The sequence below is a fragment of the Orbicella franksi genome, chromosome 15 (assembly GCF_964199315.1).
Source record: "Orbicella franksi chromosome 15, jaOrbFran1.1, whole genome shotgun sequence".
NCBI lineage: Eukaryota > Metazoa > Cnidaria > Anthozoa > Scleractinia > Merulinidae > Orbicella > Orbicella franksi.
In genome coordinates, this window is record NC_138159.1 from 4,375,433 (window position 1) to 4,397,829 (window position 22,397).

At 40.7% G+C, this 22,397-nt stretch overlaps 2 protein-coding genes across 5 annotated transcripts; one reads left to right on the forward strand and one right to left on the reverse strand.

The window, feature by feature from the left end:
* The first annotated feature begins 1,569 nt into the window (after positions 1-1,569).
* On the forward strand, positions 1,570-18,763 carry LOC145469689 (uncharacterized). 4 transcript variants are annotated; one of them, XM_081453464.1, is made up of 22 exons: positions 1,589-2,198; positions 4,467-5,708; positions 5,930-5,965; positions 6,617-6,726; positions 7,722-7,780; positions 8,038-8,213; positions 9,025-9,126; positions 9,799-9,905; positions 10,242-12,029; positions 12,574-12,642; positions 12,719-12,802; positions 13,091-13,208; positions 14,061-14,210; positions 14,639-14,714; positions 15,133-15,232; positions 15,455-15,507; positions 15,903-16,026; positions 16,423-16,562; positions 16,964-17,016; positions 17,393-17,457; positions 17,584-17,676; positions 18,143-18,763. In XM_081453464.1, exons 1-22 carry the CDS (start codon positions 2,096-2,098, stop codon positions 18,365-18,367), a joined length of 5,073 nt encoding a protein of 1,690 aa, XP_081309590.1. In that variant the 5' UTR covers positions 1,589-2,095; the 3' UTR covers positions 18,368-18,763. The 4 variants fall into 4 exon arrangements, with proteins under 4 accessions (XP_081309593.1, XP_081309590.1, XP_081309591.1 ...); XM_081453465.1 differs by having other exon boundaries at positions 8,038-8,132; XM_081453466.1 differs by lacking the exon at positions 12,719-12,802 and having other exon boundaries at positions 18,143-18,762.
* A 1,264-nt stretch (positions 18,764-20,027) lies between these two features.
* LOC145469812 (uncharacterized) lies at positions 20,028-22,391 on the reverse strand. Its single transcript, XM_081453625.1, has 2 exons — positions 21,964-22,391; positions 20,028-21,422 (listed from the first exon to the last, which is right to left on the reverse strand). Exons 1-2 carry the CDS (start codon positions 22,282-22,284, stop codon positions 21,342-21,344), a joined length of 402 nt encoding a protein of 133 aa, XP_081309751.1. The 5' UTR covers positions 22,285-22,391; the 3' UTR covers positions 20,028-21,341.
* Between the last annotated feature and the right edge of the window lie 6 nt (positions 22,392-22,397).

The following is a 22,397-nucleotide window of genomic DNA, read 5'->3' on the forward strand; positions in this document are numbered from 1 at the left end:
ACAAGTGGCAGGAATGGGTTAGTAGGGATAGTTTGTGCATTCCCTTCCGACATCGCTACTTAAAAGGTTAAAGTTTCAAGCCTTCACTCATTGCAGCAATTTTTTTCGATCTTTTTTTTTTTCTCTTGCATATTCCGATCTGAAACTACATAATTTTTTTTTATTTATATATATTTTTTCACTTATTTGTCTTTCTAGGTTATTTCTTTATTTAATTTTATATATTTTTCTCATAACTGTTATAATTTTTTGATGTTCCGGGATGTTCCGAAATGTTCCGAAATGTTCCGGAATGTTCCGGTAGTTCCGGAATGATCCATGGTCCTAGTTTTATCGACGGCCTCAGAACTGGTCCTTAATCTGGTCAATCAAATTACAAAAGGTTGGCTGAGCTCTGTTGCGTGTAATAAACGTATCATTGTTGTCTGCTGGGAGTTTGTTTTGAGACGATTAGACTATTTCTATTTTTAAATTTACTGATAACCCCAGCGACGTTTTGTACGCAAAGTGTGCATATCATCGACTTTGCTTATTTGGCAGGTTTTCAAGCAAGATAATTCGTGGACCGTCCCGTTCCGAAAACGATCGACATCTTTGTATGTGAGATGAACGCACGAGGCGTGATTCTTTCCAAAATTTACTTCACAAAACACTGCATTCTTTATTTTGCGTCGTTCACGAAGAGCGATCACACGATAAACTAAGCTGACGCATGCTCGTCCCCAGCTTACACTTTTACGCATGGAACCCCTGGGACCAAGACCCCCCTTTTGGCGACCAAGAACGGCTTGCATTCTATGACTCGGGCTTTCTTACGGAAGCCCAAGTAAAAACCAAATATGTTCTAGTTTGGGCGTAAAAGTCCGCGTTTATACGACATGCAAACTTTAAATGCTTCATGACTAATCAAGCGACGTTTAAGGTGGCTCAATACACTTTCCAGCACTTAGATTTTGATGGGTCGTTATAACTACTCTTAATCACTTGATACTACAATAATGGTCTCAAAAAACTGCCCAGTCATTGGTTAACGCGTTGTTATCATTTTCGTGACACAAAAGGCTACCATAGCAACAGTATGACCTGCTAAAAACACCTTTAATTACAGCTTTAGAGGCTTATAATTAAAAAACGACAGGGTAAATTTTTCTTTTTATGTTATCAATTTTAATAAGCATGATAAGACGCAACTTTTGGCAAAGTTTAAAAAAAATTGTACATAGCGTTCAGAGCCACCTTAAATTTTCAAAACTTCGATGCGAACTTCGAAACACCCGTTGTCGGTATTTGTGATATCAAAGCGAAAAATAACTCGGCAATGTTCTGGTTCCTCAGTAGCCAAGTAGTCCACGGAACAAGAAACCAATCGAGCTAAGACAGCATTTTTCATCTCTGACCTTGCCAAGCGACATGACGAATTCTAGCGACATCCTTTCTTGACTTATCGGAGTACTCGTGAGTGCTCGTGTTTGCTTTTCATTGGATTATAATGATCGGAAACCGCTCGAGTGATCAACGAAAATTTTCCATCAACAGTTCTTAATTTCCTAACTGAAAGAGGTGTAACGAGAAGCTTCTAGTACTGTATCTACCAGGCAGTAAACTTATAGTTGCGTGACAAATTCAACGTGACAGTTGTGACATGAAAACACAGGTGTTTTTGATCTTTTTTCATACCTCATTCACGCTTCACTAGTTTAGATTTAATGTGGAAGCGTGACAGACCCAGACAAAGTACTTTCTTAACTTTTCTACTATAAGCAATAATAGGAGTTAATTTCCCGCGTGGTCATATCCGTGTTTGACGAATGACATCATAAGCGCTTCCCTTGAATGAACACTATGAATTTTTAATGTAACGCAATGGAGCCTCACGCCGGTCAATCTTTCGCGTAGCAGTAGTGGATCTTACGATGAGTACTGTAAATTAACGCGAAAAACTAAAAGTTCAGTTCCGCGTTTTTCCTTACATCATGGTGCGCTCGTTTGATGGAGAAGCTGATATTGGTTAAAGATGGCCCACTGTAGGACATAAAAGGCCGGTCCCGGAGAGGTTTAATGTGTCGCAGCGGTGACGACTGGGTCTCCCTGCTCTATGCCTGTAAGGAGTGAAGCATTTTCGACCCTTGTTGTTCGCAGTGACCTACATTGTCCCAGCTATTGGCTTGTTCTTCTCAGTTTTCTCGGCTTTTTATCAGGTAAATACAAATAATCCTCTCTTTCAACCTATTTACTTCCTACACTTTGTGATGCGTACCTCCGCTCCGCGCTGTCGGTGTTGAGTTACGATGGGCGTGTTTTGGTTTCGTGATCGAATGTTTCAAAATAGTTTCTCTTCACTGATAAACCACGTTCAGAGCTTCCTTCTTCCAAGAAATCCATTCACCACAAAAGAAAACCATAAAATAATCTGCCTGTCATGGTTATTTGACCTGCGGCATTTCGCGCACGTGTAATAACGTGCGTGTCTTTAGTTTAGCACTATAATCACAAAAGTTACCTTCAATAATTTTAAAAACCACACCACAACTTCGTACTTAATCTATGATCTTGAAACTGTCTTAGCCTTGTTAGAAACAGCTTTCAGCAAATACCTCTTGAACTGTATTAGTTGCAAGTTTGAAAGTAGCGTTGTCAGTTGTCAACGGTTGATATTAACCCATGCACGGGTAGATGCCATAGTTATTTACCTAAAGTTGCATCGAAGTTTAAAACGTGATGGCGTAGTCATATAATCCCTTTTAGTATACCGGCCTTTGGTCGAAATTTCGTTTAAAATTTAGCTGGAAATTTCAAATTTACTCTAACTTTTTTTGGTTCTGCAGACTGCCATAAAATGGCAGTGGCATATGTAGTCTGGCATCTATTGACAGGTACCAGGTTCTGTTTAAATGAAGCATAAATAAAGTTAATTAAGGTCCGTTGAATACGAATACCAGCTCACTAATTTTGGAAGAATTAGTTTCTGTTGGAAATTTGACAAAAGAAGTGATATTTCTTGAAAAAAAAAAAAAAAAAACGTGCATTGTCCTGTGTACATATAGTCGGTAATAAACAAGATTTAACCGAGATTTAACTTAGCTTAAAAAGATTTGTTCTATTCAGTAACGGTTTTAACTGTTAGTTTATCAGTTTTAATTCAAGAACTATTCTAGCTAAAAGGTCGTTTCAAGATTCGACAAATTAACTTCGCGGAAGCAATATATTTTGATTTCTATATCCGAGTAAATTATTTGCGTCTAACGTCTTCCATGAATTGCGTAAGCTACCTTTAAAACAAGAATGAAAGAAAAATATAAATTTTTGAGAAAGTAGCTAACATGTTTAATTCGATCTCACAAAGAGCAGGATGAAATCTTCACGTTCTCGCACTTCAGTCTTTTCAATGAATGTTTTTGGAACAAATCTAAGTGATTTACATCGTCAAGTTGTTTGACTCTGTTTCTATCTGTTTTAAAATGATTTATGACCTAACTGTCAATTTTGACAATATCCTTAATGGGTCACTTAACTCTGAACAACTACCTGTCATTTTCAAGTTCAATTCTTCCTGAGAGCAAAGTGGTTTTGTGAGCAGGTTTGGATTAATTTAATGCTAGCTGAAAAGTAATTCACCCATCAAAAGAAAGTTACGCGGAGCATAAATATGAAAAAAAAGTTTCAAAAGATTCGCAAGTGGATTTTATCGCGAATGTTATAATCGTAATATGACATAATGATGAAATCGAAAACAAGATTTTATTTTCAGAACTTAAACTTTCTCTATATGGTGTAACTCAGTGAAAAACAAAAACAAAACATCACTTACGCATGTCTGTTATAAACGAACCCGTGACCGTCCCCACCCGTGCATGCCATCGCGTATCCACGCGCTTATAGGGAATAAATGGTAGTGAAGAGCAGGGCGCATTGCAGAAGTTTAATTGAATCTTTTTTTCATCATCTGATCAGAATGAGCCATGTAATGAATGGTTGCTTCTATTTGAAGAAACTCATGATCCAAAGGTCCAAAAATTACTCGTAAAATTTAAGTCTGCATCGTTTCTAATGTCCCATTCAGCCAGAGCGTATCACGGTTTCTGTCAAATTTTAAGCGACTTAGGAGTATTTCTACCCCCACCCCCTGGATAAGATGCTAGCTCATCGCAGGGTTATTCCCCACCCCCAGAGTTAAATTCACCGGCATCCATTTATACTGACGAGGGTGGAGAGAGAGACACTGTGAAAGTGACGAGACTTGCCCAGTCAAGAAATCGAAATGGTTTGAAAGTTTGACTGACTGCTAAAAGTTCGCTGAAAATTTAACTGAAAACTCAGATTACAGCACTCCTAGGCACATGTACCCTCCTTGTTGCCAAGTACTATTTCACGAAAACTACAAAAAACACTGGTAGTCATACCCGCCACTCTGGTGAGTTTCTTAAGAAGCCAAGATAGAAGTAACATTTCTATTTTTCATTTTACAGGGAGTGCCTCAGTAAAGGCGCACACCTGTCAGTCGAGTGCTCCCCAATTCAATGTAACACTACAAGCTGGCAGCGCTGCAGGGATCTTTTGGAAACTGGGCCGAGTTAAGGACGCCGATCACTGCGGTCAGCTGTGTTGCCGGCAACAGAGGTGCAACCTCGCCTTCTCAGTAGACGAGTTTTGCTACAACGTTGAGTGTCACAGTGAGAAGATGTGCCAATTGAAAAGAGAAAACTTTTCCCGCCATAACGTTGCGGTAACCTTGGTTACAAGGTCTGCGACTAGCACTTTCGACGAGACGGTTACCAGAGGAAAATATCAAAGCAAAGATGGATTAAAAAGCAATTCTGATAAAATGAGGATCAAAGATTACTCTTTAGATACAAAGACGAACACAGGTCATAGAAGTTTGGCTAAAGTAACTGAAACATTAGCAACAAACGAGACGGGGCATAGAAGCTTTAAAAACATCAGTGATGAAGAAAGAGGTCGAAAATATAACAAGAATAAATATCAAAGTGTGTCATTGAGTTCTTACGAAAGTAGAGACAGAGGCACTGGTTTTGAGTTACACGACTCATTTCCGACAAAAGCGGTAGTTCGACTGGAGTCAAAACTTTCCCATGATGGAAACTCTGAACCAACAAAATCCGGTAGATGTCGAGCGAGAAGAGTCCTTCGCAAGGTGACTTTACGTTCAGGACTAAAGTCAGGAGATTTTTCCGATTACGGTCAAGTTCCTGACATTAACGCTTGTGTCAAACATTGCTGCGCGCAACAAACGTGTGATGTTTCCCTGCTGTTAAACAAGCACTGTTACACACTGCATTGTTATAAACCCGAGCTGTGCAAGATAATGCCATCGCATGACTCCAAACTAGAACCGCAATTAGCGTTTGTAACGCGTTCCGCGAACGACGATGAACCGAATACTAGAGTCAAAAAGAAGGCCTCGTCTTCAAACGGAGGCACTTGTCCTCATGGCGCCATTTTCAGTGACGTCAGCTTGAAAGGCGGTCATAAGGCGGGAAAATTTGAACTCTTGGCAGGCGCGAAAGACATGCGTTCTTGTATTCAGAAGTGCTGCGCAAGCCCGAGCTGTCAGGTTGCTTGGTTACTGGGGGATCATTGCTACTCGGTAGCTTGTTATGACAAGTGTATCACTGTTAAAAAGCACTCGAGTAGCATTCGGTCCCAGCTTACGCTCCTCTCAAGAAAGTCTGAAATGCCTGGGAACGACAGTAAGTTATTGACAGAAGTTGTTGTTGTCCCTTGTTATTGCTGTTTTTGTTTTGTTGTCGTTGTTGTTCATTATGTTGACAATTTATTGTTGGCGAGAGCATTCTTTTTTCTTACCCATTTTTCTTTTTCATTCGAGAAAGTTCAACGGCAACCTTTGCTTTAATGGACGCTGTTTCTCTTTCTCATCCTTCTTTGCCATGTTTCCTTTTTATTTTCACAGAGAGGCAAGGCATTCCCGGAAGCAGAGAGGACCATGGTAAGTTTAATATTAATAGCTATGTAACATTGTTAATCAATTAACGCAGTCTGAGAATCACTTTCTGCGCAACGATGATTGTACTAACCCGTGGAACCATAACAATCAAAAAGTGGACTAATTCCTAGCGCCTTGCTTTTATTATAATAGGCTTCTTTCTAGTTATGTCGGAAAAAATCGAAGGAGTGCGAAACTTAACAATGAAACCGAGTTCGCGTAAACTGAGCCATCCAACCTTTTGTGGCAAAGAATATACTTTTTCAAAGGGAAGAGCCTGGTCAACGTACCAAATCAGATCTTCCTAGAATTCTGAAGAGAGCGTTTTCAGAATACAAAAAGAATCACAAACACCTAATAGGCCATTTTAGAGTTACCTTGTGCCTCTGTTTCAAAACCTCGTGCAAAACCTTTCATATGAACTGAGTCTGATTTGCATGAAAATGAACCTGTAGGTGGAACACATTTTCATAAGAATGGTTTCGCGCGAAGACTCGTTTTGACGCTGACGAAACAGGTAACTCAGAAATGAAATGGCCTGTCCAGTTAATCTTCAATTTGTTACTTCTCTCATATCCGTGTCTAGTACTTTATATCACTGCTGAGTTATCATGTCAAGAAACGTTAACAATTTCGCCATCTTGTTTTTTACAGACAAAGTATACACCGTATATTTAACAGTTACCAATCAAATCTTCACGGATCGACTCAAAGATATTGAGTCTCTTGAGTTTCTCAACCTGGCTGAAAAGCTACAAGTTGCGGTAAGAAATTTAAATTATTTTGAACTGAGGTTTACTCTCTAAAATATGAAAAATCATTTGAAAACTTACATTTTCTGAAAGTTAAGCATGTAAAAGAGGATTTGGCGAATGTGTCTATATCCTTGTTGCCACCCAATAGACCATTTTACAGTTTTCGGCTCAGTGACCTGGCCTTTGGATGGCGGCGAGGCTGGAGTTAACCTTGTTTTGATACAGACCTCACTACTTTTGTCATGTAAATACACCTAGTTAGCATCAGAACAACTTGTTTTACACAACAAAAGCAGTGAGTGTAGTGTATCAAAACAAGGTCAACTCCAGCGTCACTGCCAACCAAGGTCAGGTCACTGAGCAGACAACTGTAAAATGGTCTATTCAGATCATGTGATGATTCACTTGGGAGGTTAAAATTGTTCTGTTTGTACATAGTCCCATAGTCGCATAGATTTGAATAACAATGCTTATACATCCTAAGGCTCATATTCAGGTGAAAAACCCTTTGTTTGGAAACATAAGTGCGAGGGTAAGGATGTACAAAGTGTTGTTATTCAAATAGCCCTCTTCACGGTTAGTTTTTCTCATTTGTATTACAATGTAATCCACCATGGAAGCGAGGCTATTTCGGCTAAAACTACAAAATAGCCCGAAATTGCCTCACATACATGCTGGATTTTATGTGTGACAAATTGCACAATTATAACCTCCCAAATGAATCGTCACGTGGTCTGAATTGAATGGCAACAAAGATATAAACACGTTAGCCGAATTCGTCTATTTATTGTTCTGATGGTAAAATACACGACATTCGAGGCATTCAGAGCAATTTGTTGCAAAAAGGTCGCAATCTCTCGTTTGTAAACATAATTTTTTCAACATTTATATCGTTACGGAGGGTCAGAATTAAACACCATTTCTACGTCTAATGACAAGTAACTGATCTACTGTTGACTGATAATAAGTTAAGAATTATCTTTTTTTATATTGTTTTCCAACAGGTTTCCGCAGTTTTTCTAAATGAACCGTCATTTAAAACAGCAGAAGTTGTTTCTTTCCAGTAAGTATTATGTATAATATTTGTGTTTCTCCTGTACCTCTGCGTTAACAAACAAAAATAAAGATCTCGTTAAGTTTCTTGAGTGTTACACAAGACTTCGAAGAGACTAAATAAAACTAGAGTGAGAAATTGAAAACAAACATGCTCGATAACCGGTGTTGACCGAACACTTATATGGCGGTAATCAGCTAACTAGCTACTAATACAGATACAGCTTTTTCTTTTTTCTTCTAACCAAGTATTTCTCTATTTGTCAGATCTGGTCCAGTAGTCGCTAATCTCAAATTAACAGCAGCATCGAAAACAGCAGCATCACAGCTACTTACTCTTCTGGTCACAGCTGTCAAATCTGGTCAGTTAAAATCCTCCATTGATGGTACCCCTATCAGCTTTAAAGTGAGCGATGCTGGTTTTCGCTTTCTTACTTCAACTGGTAGGTTACTTCTTTTCTTTTTCTCTTCTTCTCGTTCAGAAGTCAAAGGCTCATTATACAGTCGAGAAAACAACCTTTCTGGAAAAGAACCCGTTTCCAAGAATTAACTGAGCGCGCGGATTTGTCTCCGGGGTTCCTATGTCACACGATGTAGCCCTGCTACGAAACATGACGCAGAACTTGTGCTCGGAAGTCTCGGAGGTAATCGTTCAATACTCCAATCCTCCGTGGGGAAAACGTACAGAAAAGTACTAAAACCTTCAAACTTAGCAAACACAATTCCGTCTATACAGGGGCAAACATTGCAAATATGGCTTTCCTTGTACTCGATGCGCTGTGTAAGGCTCGCATGGTACTGTGGTAACATGTAGGAGCCGCCATATTTTTTCCTACGGAGGATTGGCTAATTTTCAACCAGAAACCTTTTGGGCATTTGCAAAGAAACTTCTCTAAAGTAACACATGAAACCATGTTATCTGCTCTTTAACAAATAAAATTAATATCGAATGTGCTAGACGGAAGAAACAAATACTACTCCTAGAGGAGTCTAAATTCAACCACCGCACTCTGGCGTCTCCCCACTGAGGGATCAAATTCGCAAAATTCCTCAAATTGTCACATTGAATCCTCCGCAGGAAAAAAGATGGTGGCTCTACATCTTACCACAATACCATGCGAGCCTTACAAAACTCGTTAAAAGCACTAGAAAAACCATATTTTTTTGCAGTAAGTTCTCCTCCGCTAAGAGTTCCTACGGGGGATTGCGTTTGGACCCATGTCTTATTCTTTCTTTATTTTTCATCATTCTGAGGTCTTAACTTGGTGTGCAGTACAGAACACGATTACGATGTCGACTGGAAGCTGGTGACGTTCAATTCCACTGACAATCAGATATGCCCAAGGAAAGCGCAAGGTAATGACGTCATCAGATTTATTTATATGACGTAACAAGGTAGTGATTCGCTTATCGACCCTTTAAACATTTCACCCGGTAAGCATCAATTACCTTTTTGTCATTCATCCTCTTTGGTCAAATTCGAACTAATTGATCATTCTCCTGTCAGTACTATACACGTCCAGATATGTGTTGCAAAAGGGCGACCTGTGACTGCAGAAAAAATTTCGCTTGTTGTTTCGATAGCATGATGACACAAAAGGAGAAACTACATCTACCCTTATGAAAGAAAAATGCGCAAATGAAAGGGGGGGCGCCTCCTCCTTATCCCTTAAAGGATAAGAAGAAAGGTCCTCTAAGGATCCTTTTTCTGTTCGCATCTTCTATATGACTGATCACCAGATTCTGATACCGCGATTTAGAACACAAAACGTCACGGCCGCCATAATGATGTCCCAAAACAATGAAACGGCGGCCATGTTAGTGTCCCAATCCAATACTGCGTGGGGTTGCTCTGCCTTTTTTATGTTAAGACTTTCTTTGCTCCAATAAATTGGCATGGCTGCTGGCCATGCGAGTGAAAATGCTTTGTATGAGTGATTCAAAAGCATTTTGTGGTATTGCCAAATGGTCAGTAACTGATCCCATGTTCATCTCAATTTTGTTTCGATTGACCTTTTGTCTTCTCAGGACAAACGAGCAGGTTTTGCGCTGGAAGCGAAACCACAAACGCCACTTGGCTTGTACCAAACTTTAGCGAATGCGTCTCGCCTGCATATAAAACACTTCATCAAAAGGTTAGTAAGAAATGATTAGGAGAAACGGGAATAACAGTAATGATTCACGTGGAAGCAGTTGATGAGGTTTTGAGTCCCATTTTTCTTTCAAAACTAGCGCGAATACTTTGACAACGTCACAGCTGCTCGTTACCATAGCAATGCATCGTGTTGCTTAGCAACGCTCCTTTAACGATATTATTATGCAGGAGCCGTGTAGTATCGATTGACAATTTTTAGTGTCACAGTCGTTGCATTTTATTTACAATAATTTCAATTCATTTCAATCGATTTCATTGACCACTGGGTAGACAAAACCACCATAACTATTTTTTTAATATTTATGTTTGCTTTCAGAGCAAAGATCTCGCCAACAAAGCGGAGAAAAAAATGCCGTTTGCTCCAGCGTCATCAAGCGACATTATCGCTCGTCTTGAGAAACTAGTTTTCACAGATACCTACAGAGAAGACTTAAACAATCGCGCCTTATCCCATCAACACAAAAACGCCCTGACTTCTAAGAAACGGAAAGGAAAAGCTCCCTCCAAAATTCACGACAAAGCAACGTTTGTAAAAAATCCCGTGAAGAATGCCAAAAAGGAGGACGCGAATTCTGTTCCAGTAACGGAGATTCCAAGACTTAAGCCTGAAGTTTTACCAACAACTAGTGGTACGGAAAAGAATGAAGCTCAAAATCCTGTGTGGTTTTCCGAATCAAAAACAAAGCTTACTGCTTCAAATCCCAGGGATAATTTAAACGGGAAGAGTTTGATTCATCCCACAACCGCTGTTCACCTCGTACCAACTTCAACAACGAGGACGCAACAAGTTATAAGCGAGAACAATGGGCCTGTGCAGGCAAACGGTATCGTAAACCGAAACAGGATACCCACCCAATTGTCAGCTTTCCAGCGACAAAGGCAGTGGGGCTTGCCAGGAGTTGAAAACCCCGTTGCGAGGTCTAGGGTTCAGAATTCTGTTCAATCAAGTATGGCGAATCAAAGACAAAATGTACTTGCGTATAATCGAGCACATTATGGGAATCCCTTTGCGTCGCGTAATGCTTTACAAAGGACTCAAGTGTACCAATCCTCTAATCCACGAGTCGCCCCAGGTTACGCTCGTCCGCCCAATGCTTACCAATGGCCAGGTAACCAAGCCTTGCAGGGTAACCGAGCGGGATTTCAGAGCAGCTGGGGACGAGGTTATTCCCCTCCAAGTTATTCCAGCGATCAGCTCGATATCGGGAGGAGAAAACGAGAAGTCAGTGAAAGCAACAGAAAAGAAAAACGGCAGAATACTCTTTGGTACACTTCACATCAATACCCTTCGCGATTAAATTACGCTTCAAATCCAGGAAGGATGCCCGGTGCAAATTATCAGCAAGCAAGACTGAATTATTTTCAGCAGAGGCAAAATGCGTACCAAAATTCACCAAACCGAGCCGTTGCCGATGCATACCAGAGAGGTTATCTCCAGCGGCCCTCTTACGGGCAATCCCTCCGGATGGGAATTTCACCAGCGAGGCAGCAGTCTCAAAACATCGCAGCGCCAGGCTTAAGAAGTCAAATTAAGACTGCAGCGGGATACGGAACTCAACCGGGAATAGTTTCGGGTGGACATCCCTTACCCGTTGAGCGTTGGCCAACACTGGGAAATCGAATCCAAAAACCAACGTCAGGCTTTCATTTGAAAAACTCAGTTACGTCCGCTTCTCCTTCTTCCAGATCAAGAATTGAGCTTAACACAAACCAAAACCTCAATCAAAATGCACAAAACAGTCAAATAAATAAACCTCCTGTGATGGCACAGCCAACTAAGAAGAGCACCACTAGGTTGCCGCCTGTTCACGAGGCACCCAAACCAAAGGATAGCACTATACACAGAACTAGTGGGTCCAAAAAAGTTGGGTCTCAAAACGATCTCTCGAAAAAGCTCCACGATTTGTCAGCCCCTGCACCTCATGTGAAAGTCCAAGTTAAGGCTCACAAGCGTCAAAACACAACAGTCCCTCAAACTGGAAGAAAAGAAAAGCACATGGTCCCTATGTTTGGTGGAGACATTTTGTTGTCTGTAGGGGTACTTGAGCTGCTACAGAAATTTGCGCGTTTGAGTGAATCCAATTTCACTGAAAATGATCTTAAGGTAAGGACATTGAGCTGTTTGTGTATAATACAAAACCGCCCTTACAGTTTTTAAAAAAATCTTGAGGTACCAGATGATGATGCTGGGCAACGTGATCCTACCTTTAAAGTCTGTTGTTCAAATTCGAGTGTGTAACCACTCAAATGACAGCTATTCATCAGTACTTTCATGTGGTACTGTTTATTATGCTGTACAAGGTGGTTCTAACTTTTAATTCTGTGGATGAAACTCTAGTGTGCGACAATTCAAATTACAGCTATTGAGCAGTAATTTTATGTGGTACTGTTTATTATGGTGTACAAGGTGGTTCTAACTTTAACGTCCGTAAATGACACCATAGAGTGTGACCATTCAAATGAAAGCTATTGAACAGCACTGTCATGTGTGGTACTTGTTTTACAAGGTGGTTCAAACTTTTAAGTATGTAAATCACGCCCTAGAGTGTGGCCACTGAAGACTGTCGATGGTTATATTCGTGTTGCTGTGCCCATTTCTTCACCGAATTGTAATCTTCTTTTCTTTCTTTCTGTTGTATTTTTAACAGTTGTTCTTGAATGCCAGTAGTCACTTATTGGATCTCAAAAACAAACAAGAGTGGATTAATGCGCAAAAGGTATCAATTAAACTCATCTCATTTACGTTTCTTCTGTATAATATTTAAGTAACGGGCATTTCTTGCCTTTGTGCAGCATGCTGAAGATCTTTTTAAGAGAGGTATCAACGTCCTGGAAGACAGCAGTAATTGGGACTGGGACGAGTCTCAACAGATGACGGTTAGTACCAGTCCTTCGCGCTCTTTAGTTTTGATACTGTTCTCTCTGTGATGCTATACCTACAACGAATACAATAACATTTGAAACACTCTCGTTTCAAAGTTACGTCAAGAAAGGTTCTATGTATCTTGTTGATCCTTTTTCTTTTTTTTGCAGTTTTAAGGTTTGAGGAAATTTAATCGATCCTTCTTAAGCGAAGCATGCCTAAGTAATAACTCATCATTTGTATCCATGGAAACAAGGTGAACGTAACCTTTTTTTTACTGCTTACTTTTATTTCATGTTCAGGCCCAGGACTCTGCCGTTGGACCCGTTGTGTTGGATGTCGTGAGGACGGTACAAGACCACGTCATGAATGCGTCATATAGTGTCCCTGTTACTAAGCCACTCTTGACCAAAAATATTCGTAAGTTTTATAACGCAGAGTGAACAGCTCTGGAAATTTTAAGGACAAATTAAAAGATATTCTAGGTTAAGCTTCCCCAGTAACATTTCAGTTAAAATTGTTACTCTCCCCGCTTCAGACCGAATAGTTATTATCAGAGTTTTGTAAGGCTCATACTTGCTCACTAAGCTGGAGCCTATGCGGTTTTCCGTTCGGTTTTCTGTTTCCCTACTTGGCTACAAATGGGAACCTAGTCCAATGCCCTGCGGGTTACCTCTAGCATTATTGTTAGGTTGTTTTATGGTTAATTCGGAGAGATATACACCTGACAGGAGGGTGGTACTGTGAGAGTAAAGTGTCTTGCCCAACAACACAACATTGTTACCCCGGCCAGTGCGTTCGAACCCAGACTTCTTGACCCGGAGTCCAGCGTGGTAGATATCAGACTACCGCGTCTGTTTTAACAAAACTGACCTCTTACGGTTGTCAACCACAGGAACACAAACTGTAAATAGCACTACAGTTCTTTTTAACAATTATATTATTACAATTAGATTATAAACTAGAGATTTGTATGAGGTGACAGTTGATCAGGCCGACGGCCCAGATCTCCATCAAAGTAACGATTTTCAATTATTTCTTTACATAGTATTAAATTTCTTTGTTTAGCGAAATCAAGTATTTGGAACTTGCAATGGCGCACACGCGCTCATCACAGAAAACGAGTAAGCCTATAGTCATTTAATTTGCGGACGAAACTGCACTCGAGTGGCTGATGTTCGACAGCTCAGCCAAGCAGATTACAGCATTTGCATTTGTGTACAAGTAGAATTCTACTTATTGTAAGTATTTTTCTGGTAATTTATTTTTCAGTCGTTGGCGTTCAAACATTTGGCTCTGACAGTTCAGATCCTACGCAACCCATGTCCTTCCCAAACTACTCCGATCCATTAGTGGCAAACTGGAGTACTGGGCACGATTCAATCACGCTAACGCCCAGTATCTTTGATTCAGCAGTACTAGGTGCGTATACGAATAATCAGATCATGCGTAACCTCAATATCAAGGCGAGGTGGAAAAGTCGCTGAATGAGGTTGGCCATGCCCATCCTCAGTGAATATTTGAGCCTGGGGGATGGCGGTAGGTGGAAAACAGTACGACTTTGGTGCTACTGTACTAGTCTATGGGATGACACAATCAAGGTGGTCTAGCGGATCGATAGAGAGAATTGAAATAGGGCATGATTATTGATGCTTTGTGATGCTTATATGAAGGACAGTTTCAAAGTGTCTCTTGTAAAAGCAAGACGCAAGTTTATAATTGAACCAGACCGTAGTTTGGTTGGCCTACAGAAAGCAAACTTCTAGAAAGAATATTAAGTGACTCTGGTCTTTTCCAATAACATATCTGAGTTACATGTAGTTACCCGGGGTTTTCTTTTTGCTTGACAGGCGAGAGCGTGCAGGTCCATCTCTTAACGACCCGTTTCAAAACAGTCTCTATGTTGCTGCTAACAGCAAATGACAGGTAACTTGAACTTGGAAAAGTCATACTTCCAGTAGCCTGATTCTCAGACGGTCCAGGTCGTTCGCGGTCAAAGGCTTGTCCGAAAATCAGCTATACTTCCAGCGGCTTATATCAGTGATATTCAAGTCGTGCAGACTGGAGGCTAAACTGGTCGACGGAAGGTTGAGCTGTCTATCATTTGTCATTCACTATCTCGAGGAATGAAAAAAAAAATGTAAATCGATTGCTGAAAGTCTTGCACTTTAAACGAGCGTGACCGATGGCGCAATTGGTAGTGTTCTTACAGTTAACTTTGTGGAAGGGTTGTGTAGAATTTTGATCATGCAATGATAATTTTCAAAATTACTGTTTTAGTAAGTGAAAGCTGTAACACACTACTATCTTCTCTCTGATATTATTGTTTGCTTTACTTTCTTAGTGGTTTGGTATTAAACAGTGCTGTCCTATCGAGTACAGCAAGACCAGCCGTTACAGAAGAGCTTGTACCTCCTGTGAAGGTTGTCCTGTCGGTATTAAACGTAAGTTTTGTATAAACAAGGAACATGTGATCACCATGCAGAAAAAACCATTACCCGCATGTTTCCACAGTGAATGCGTATGCTTCCGAGCAGAATGTGCCTTTCTTCGCATCACACATCATTTATCAGCTTGGAGTAAAGTTTCATATTTGTTTTAGTTTATCTTATCTTTCGTTAAGATTCTTTGAAAAACTGTCTAACACGCTTTTCTTTTTATTTCAGTCTAGTCTGATTACGTTTGAACAAGAGTGCGTTGCCTGGACATCGAAAGAAGGGTTTGTAAAACTGGTTTATCTCAATAGGGGTATTTCTTGACTGATTATATGAAAGTCATAAGACCATTTCAATGCGCAGATAAATGAGAGGAATGGGGGTGTGTCAAAAAGTACCCCATGGCGAGCCATCGAGTCTAGCGAGCCATCGAGCTAGCCATCGTGTCACACGTGCAAATTTGTAATCAATTTATCCTCACTTTAGTCTTTGACCCGTCTTCTACAAGAGAAGATTTGATTGCTTAATTGATTGATTGACTGACTGACTGACTGACTGACTGAATGTCTGACTGATTAATTGATCGATCGATTGATTGATTGATTGGTTGGTTGGTCGGTTGGTTGGTTGTTAACAAAAAGGACCTAAATTTGTCATTTTAATTTTCAAACGGTTTTAGTCAGGGAGGTGGAGAGTGGTCCTCTAAAGGCTGCAGACTAGCCAGTTCAAATGCTACCCACACAACGTGCGAGTGTAATCATATGACAGATTTTGCCGTACTGGCGAACACCAACAAAGCGAAGGTAAGAATTGATCACTATCCCTAACAAGAATAAGGCAAAATGGTGGCATTTGTGCTTCATTATATGCGTGTTTTCCATCTGTCGGATGTTTTTCCACCATTAGTACACGTTTCACGTTTAACCCGTGGATTATGTAAGCAAGGTAAGGGTGGTAGTGGTGGACCATACTATGCAAAGTAGGGTTAGTCGATCATCTGATCCACTGGGAAATTCACGGGTTTGTTCATAGGGCACTTTGATTCTGTTTCAATTTGTGACTGGTAGTGCATTACTCCCGTTTTTTGATTGTTTAGATGCAATGACAGTCATTGCAAAGGCATCTTAGTACCACAGTAACCTCACGAATACGTGATCGACTTTGTCTCCCTGACGATCGTAAAATGTATTTCACTGCAGGGTATAGGAGCTCCACACCCCTCAGCTGCGGTTCCCCCACCAATGGCAAGTCATGACCGTGGCTGGATAGGCATACTGCTTGGAGTTCTTGCAGTTTTGGTGCTGGTCATTATTGTGATTGTGTTACTCTTCTACTTGAGGTATGTCGATCATGTTATCTTTAATAGCATTGCCAGGTCACGCTATACCATTTTGCCACGCCATGCCATAAACGATTCTGTCACGTCCCACAAAGTTACCATCACACGTCACACTGCAAAATAGTCCTACTTTGTCGCGTCATGAAATCAACACCATGCCATGTCATGCCATTTCATGTCACGCCATCAAGTCATGTCATCTCATGTCGCGCCATCAAGTCATGTCATCTCATGTCGCGCCATCAAGTCATGTCATCTCATGTCGCGCCATCAAGTCATGTCATCTCATGTCACGCCATCAAGTCATGTCATATCATGTCACGTTAGTTCATTTCGTGTAAGTTCGAAGCCGGTGTCATTTTCACCCTCTAAGTCAAATTTGTTTCTTTTTTCTCTCGCAGAAAAAGAAGAAGAAATCAGGATCAAGAAGGTACCACTCGCCCACGATCACGAGGTATAGATTACATTATTTTACTTAATGTTTTTGTTCCAGATCAGTTTCCCTTCGATAGCGATAAATCAAGACCGAAGTAAAGACTCAGTAATGTAATGTACTAAACGAGTTAAAAACGTGTGAAACGCCGGCCTCGGTGTTTGGAACGCGAGTCACTCTAAAGCTCTGACTATGCTTAAAAAGTTCTCTTTGCGTAAAATCACAATGGAACTACGAGAGGCGGTTTTTCCAAGTCTGCCGTGAGAGATTTTCTCAAGTGTTTTTATTTTTTTTTTTATAGAATTTCTCGAAATTTGATTGACTTTAATTGCAATTGTGAATTTTTTATAACTTGCTGTTGAAGAAACATTAAATGTATTATTTTCTCATCAACCAGGTTCGAGAAGGTCTCGATCTCTATCCCGGTCTAGTGCCAGGCCATCTCGATCAAGTAGCTCTAAGGTACAGAATATGTTCCGTTACTTGTCGTAAGCAACACATTATTTTACGTTGATGTTGTGGTGGTGTTAGTGGGCTTTCGTCTTAAATTAAAGTGCTCATTATCTTGATGTGTTTTAATCAACACAGAGTGAAGGAGCTGTTAGCCCGGCATCGAGCCATTCAAGCCAGTTCGACGAGATGATTGCGGCAAGAAGGCGCAGAATGGCTCTGGACAAACAGGTATGTATTCACTGGGCTTTTTAATTTGTATTCGAGTGCTCAGGGTTTTCCTAAGAGAAGGTACCCTGACAGAAAATACGCCAGCTCTCCGGGTTTTGGGTGGCTTAGCGTGGGGCTAACAACCCCACCTATTAAAACGTTTTATTGTTACAAGAACGCAGACGAAGCGCCACAGCGATTCGTTAGTGGCCTATGCTCCGAAATGGAGTGGAAATTCTTTAGATCAGATCAGAGACTCAGGGTTTTAATAGCTCCATCTTCGGTAGATGGGGTTAGTTTTTTCAAACTAAAGGACGTTCCGCTCTCTTTCCGCATTCCACATGACCTGAAGTTGCAGCAAAACAAGATGGACTACTTCGTGCAGTCAACGTTTCGTGATATACTTTTCCAATTGTATGACCATACCTTCTTCTTTATAGATTCAAATGTTTCCTCATAATCGCTATTGACCCTTTCCTTTTTTTAGGAGAAAGCAAGACATGCTCAAGAGGAGGGAGAGAACGGCGACGATGACCTCCTCATGAAAGAGAAAGCGATGCTGTTTTCTGAATATCATCAACCTTATCACTTCCTTTCTAAAGAAGAAGAAGCTCGAGCGGCTGCAAATCGAAGGCAGGCTGGGTCTAGTAGAACTAGTCCCCCGAGGAGAAACAGACGCTCGGCCATGGAACAAGAAGGTGACGATGTTTAGCACCTACCACTCTGAAGTTGAGCACCCTTTCTTAAAGGAGAAAAAATTGCTCCGTCTACAAACGAATCTTGACTACTTGAGACCCGTGTTTAATTTTGTTTATACTTTAGTTAAGGCTGAAGCTAAGCCAATACTGTTGCGTACATATTTTTTTTACAATAAAAGCAAATGCATTCACACTTTACAAATGCTATTATCGATATCGTGACTTTTTGAAGTTCGTCTTATATTTAGCATTATTTAGCTTTGCTTGTAGAAAGCAAAGAAATTCAAGTTGTAACTTCCATTTCCCTTATGGCATTCAATTAATTTATTATGCCTTCGGTATGGTGCCATATAAAATGAATACTTTTTGGTCGTTGCTCCGGTATTTCTTCATGGCACTGAACTCACCTAACTTTATTTTTTCACGTAATAAACAAGACTTTGGTTGCTAATTTTTCGCCTCAAGCTTCTCTTTGACTAATCTACTGAAATGTCAAGAGAACAACCTGAATTTTTGGTTAACGTCGAATGCGGCATCCTTGGCACTCTAACCGAGTCTAAAAGATCATAGTAACTTACTGAGGCCAGGTTTACACGCGTACCGTTGAGCAAAAACATAAGCACAAGAGCGCTCACATGTGTTGCGCCTATCTTTGATTCACGTTTTGCTTATGTTAGTGCGTGTTTATTCTCTGCAAACCAGCGTTTTTAAACGCCTTTTTGAAATCTTTTTTAAAACGTCACAGCCTATCTTTTGTACACGATTTGTATTGTTAAATGTCACTTATTATTTCAGTTGTTTCATATCTTTATATCTTCCTTTAAGGCCTTCTCTGGTCACTGGCCCTTACATGTTTGAGGCGCCGGGATAAACCACAAAAAAGGCTCACTGTAACAATCTTAGGTCACCCAACCAGTATGATCGCAGGGGTATGATAACGCTACTTTTTGAACAAGTTATGGGATAAAGGAGTCGCTGGTCTTTACCGAGCTACCTCGAGCAAAGATTACGAGAGTTTCGTTAATGAGTATATGAGAGTTTCTTTATAAATAGCAGCGTATGTCCCATACATGGCCAGTTCAAAGTCGTGCATTAATCGTATCGTATCTCCTTGTTGCAACATAATCCAGTACCGAATCATTAAAATAGTCGTTGACAATGATACGAGCTGGTTAGTAGTTTAATACTCTTGGTAAAGAATTTTAAATGCCTTTGATAAAGCCACTACCTGAGGGGGGTCTGGGACTAATAAGGAACTATACCAACAGTGTCGAAAGGGATTTTCACCCGGCGTTGTTTTGAAGGAAAACTAGCATTCTGAGCAGAATATTTCTGATTAAAGTAAAATGGGGGATGGGGAGAGAGAGAGAGCAGAATTAAGAAGAGAAGGACGGGTTAGGGGTGAAGAGTAGTAAGAGTCTAACGCACTACAGTTGAACCCCGCCTTATAACCACCACCTTATTACGGCCACTTTTTCATGACGCGGTGAAACACCCATACATTCATTTCCCTATTAAAAAACTTCGTTAATACGGCCAACGGCCACATTCTGAAATCCCAACCTGTATAATCCTTTATAATTTTACGCTGTTTATATGGCCACTCGAACGAGTTATGTTCATTTTTCCATTAATATTTCACACTGGTTTAAGTTTCTTTTTTTTTTTTAAAAAAAAAAAAAAATGTATATCCACATTCCAGTTGTTTAGTAGTGCAATTGTGTTATATCTGTTAACACGTCGACACACTCAATTTAGACGAGTCGTAACGTTTGACCTTACCCCGTGAATACAGCCACTCCGTTTATACCGCCAGCCAAATTTCAGGGCCCTTTGGTGACCGTGTTAACCAGGATCTTCTGTAGCAGTATCAAGACGTGGGAGGTATCAGTGTTACTCGGGGAGTTAAAGAAAATAGATGCTTCCCAGGGACGTGACGGAATAGAGAACACTGGATGGGTGAGGTAAAAAGAAAGAGGAGAGAAGCAGGGGAGAAAGCGGAAGATAAGGAAATTTCTGAGCGGCAGATACGATACATTGCAAATAAGTGCGAGAAAGCTTGAACCCGGGTATATATACGTACTGGACACAAAATTTTGAAAAGGTCAGTTTCATCCTTTTTTGTTTCGCCATAAAGCGTCATTTACAGGTATGAAGAAAAAAATTTGCCTTTACCCTAACAATAAGTCAGATTGCATCGTACAATGTTTAAAAATGGCCATGCCTTTTAAAGTCGTTCATGCGTGTGTAGGGCACAGTAGGCAGTCAAGAGCTTGGTGCAACTCTTTAAACGTGCGCTTCTTACACGTAGCTTTGGTACAAAGACTATGTTTTAATTTGCATAAGTAAATACATACATTATTATTTCCTGTGGTTATTTTGTGGTTTAACCAAAAATCGGTGAGCCAGCCACTTGTGTTTCTACAATTAAAATACAGTGAGATACAAGAATTTCTGAAACAACACGACAATACTACAGCGTATATAACTACTGGACTTACATGAATTCTTACGTACACAAAAACTAACTACAGTAGCTCACTATTGTGAATCGAATCGTGAATGCAGTGAGTAGATCTTGCATTGAAAGCCTTTAAAAGCAGCACAACGGACGATCGAAACGGGCTGAAAAGTTGATGATCTTTCGATTTTTACCGATCACTCACACAACAGCACTGGAAATAAGGAAGCTCTCGAGTCACCTTGAGAATGTCTCCTGTAACTTAGCAACAACACTGGCTAAAATGATCCTGGGCTCGGATCACGGTCGACTAAGATCGAATCGCGTTGCTTTTTATGTGTAGCTGCCGCCAATTCACTATTACGCAATAGCCTCCTCCTGGTTCTCCTCTACCGGATTAAGCTGCAAATCGTCTGGGTACCAGCCATGCTTAGCTTTTATCAAAAGCCGCTGCCCAGCAGCGAATCAATAATTTGTGATAAATTAGAATAACTCTCTCTCTATTTTTTTCTTTGTATATTGGTGAGTCAGGAAGATGCTTGAATCACGTGATCTTTGCCTGAGAGCTCCGAGGTGATTGCCCCTCTGTTCTCTCCCTGAACGCAGGACTGCAAGCAAACAAGAAATCAAGTTAGTGCAAACAAATAACCAGCGAGGCTTTTTTTTAGTGTCGCATTCATTTGAAGCACAAGGAATGCCTTCAAGTGACCGAAAAAACCTAATTCTGTCTACTAGAGAACTACAAATAGTTGTAGATTAAAGACCTTTCTGCTGTGAGCTTCCGCACATTGTACTCTCTTACATCTTCTAAGTCTTTTGATCATAGCACTTTACACGGAAAGATTCAGATTTAAGCAACAAGGCCTTTTCCTGTTTGTTCTTAGGCTCAATACTATCCCTCTGCCCGAGGAATTCTACTGCTGGTACTGGGGAGGGGCATTCCGTTCCCCAGTAGGCTGAGTAGTTTTGTCCTCTTCACAGATCTCGACTGCCAGTTAAGCACGTTGCACTATAGTCGAACATTTGCTAACAGGTAACTCTATACAACGGCTAGGATTCTTACTGAACCCTCTTTGCAACGTCCAGTAAATTTTTCCAAGAATGGCCGCTGTTCAGAGGTTTAGCTGTAGTTTAATTGAGAGTACTCACCTCTTCATCTAGACACGACTCCGAAAATTGGAGGATTACGTTTTGAAAGTGCTCATCCTCCGTCAACTCAATCGAATCGTTCGTCAGCTTCGGGATAAACTGAGGTTCGAGATCGGACATTTCATCCGACGACGACTCCCGAGGCGAAGGAAGTTTATTCTCGGACGAGCTGTCCGAATGTGAGCTCCATCGCTTTCTCTTTTTCGCTTTCCTTCCTGGGATACTAATACTAGGGGACCCTGCTGTGTAGGGACACTCTTTACTAGTGTGCCTACACTCAGTTCGATTATAGTCACTGTCACTGCAGCTACAATGGGTCATTTCGTCAGTACCGGACCATGAATGGCCATGATAACAAGGTCCCTTTTTGTGTCCCGAACTGGACCCCTTAACGGATATAAATTCGTCTACATTCTGAGCCCCTGATTTTAATG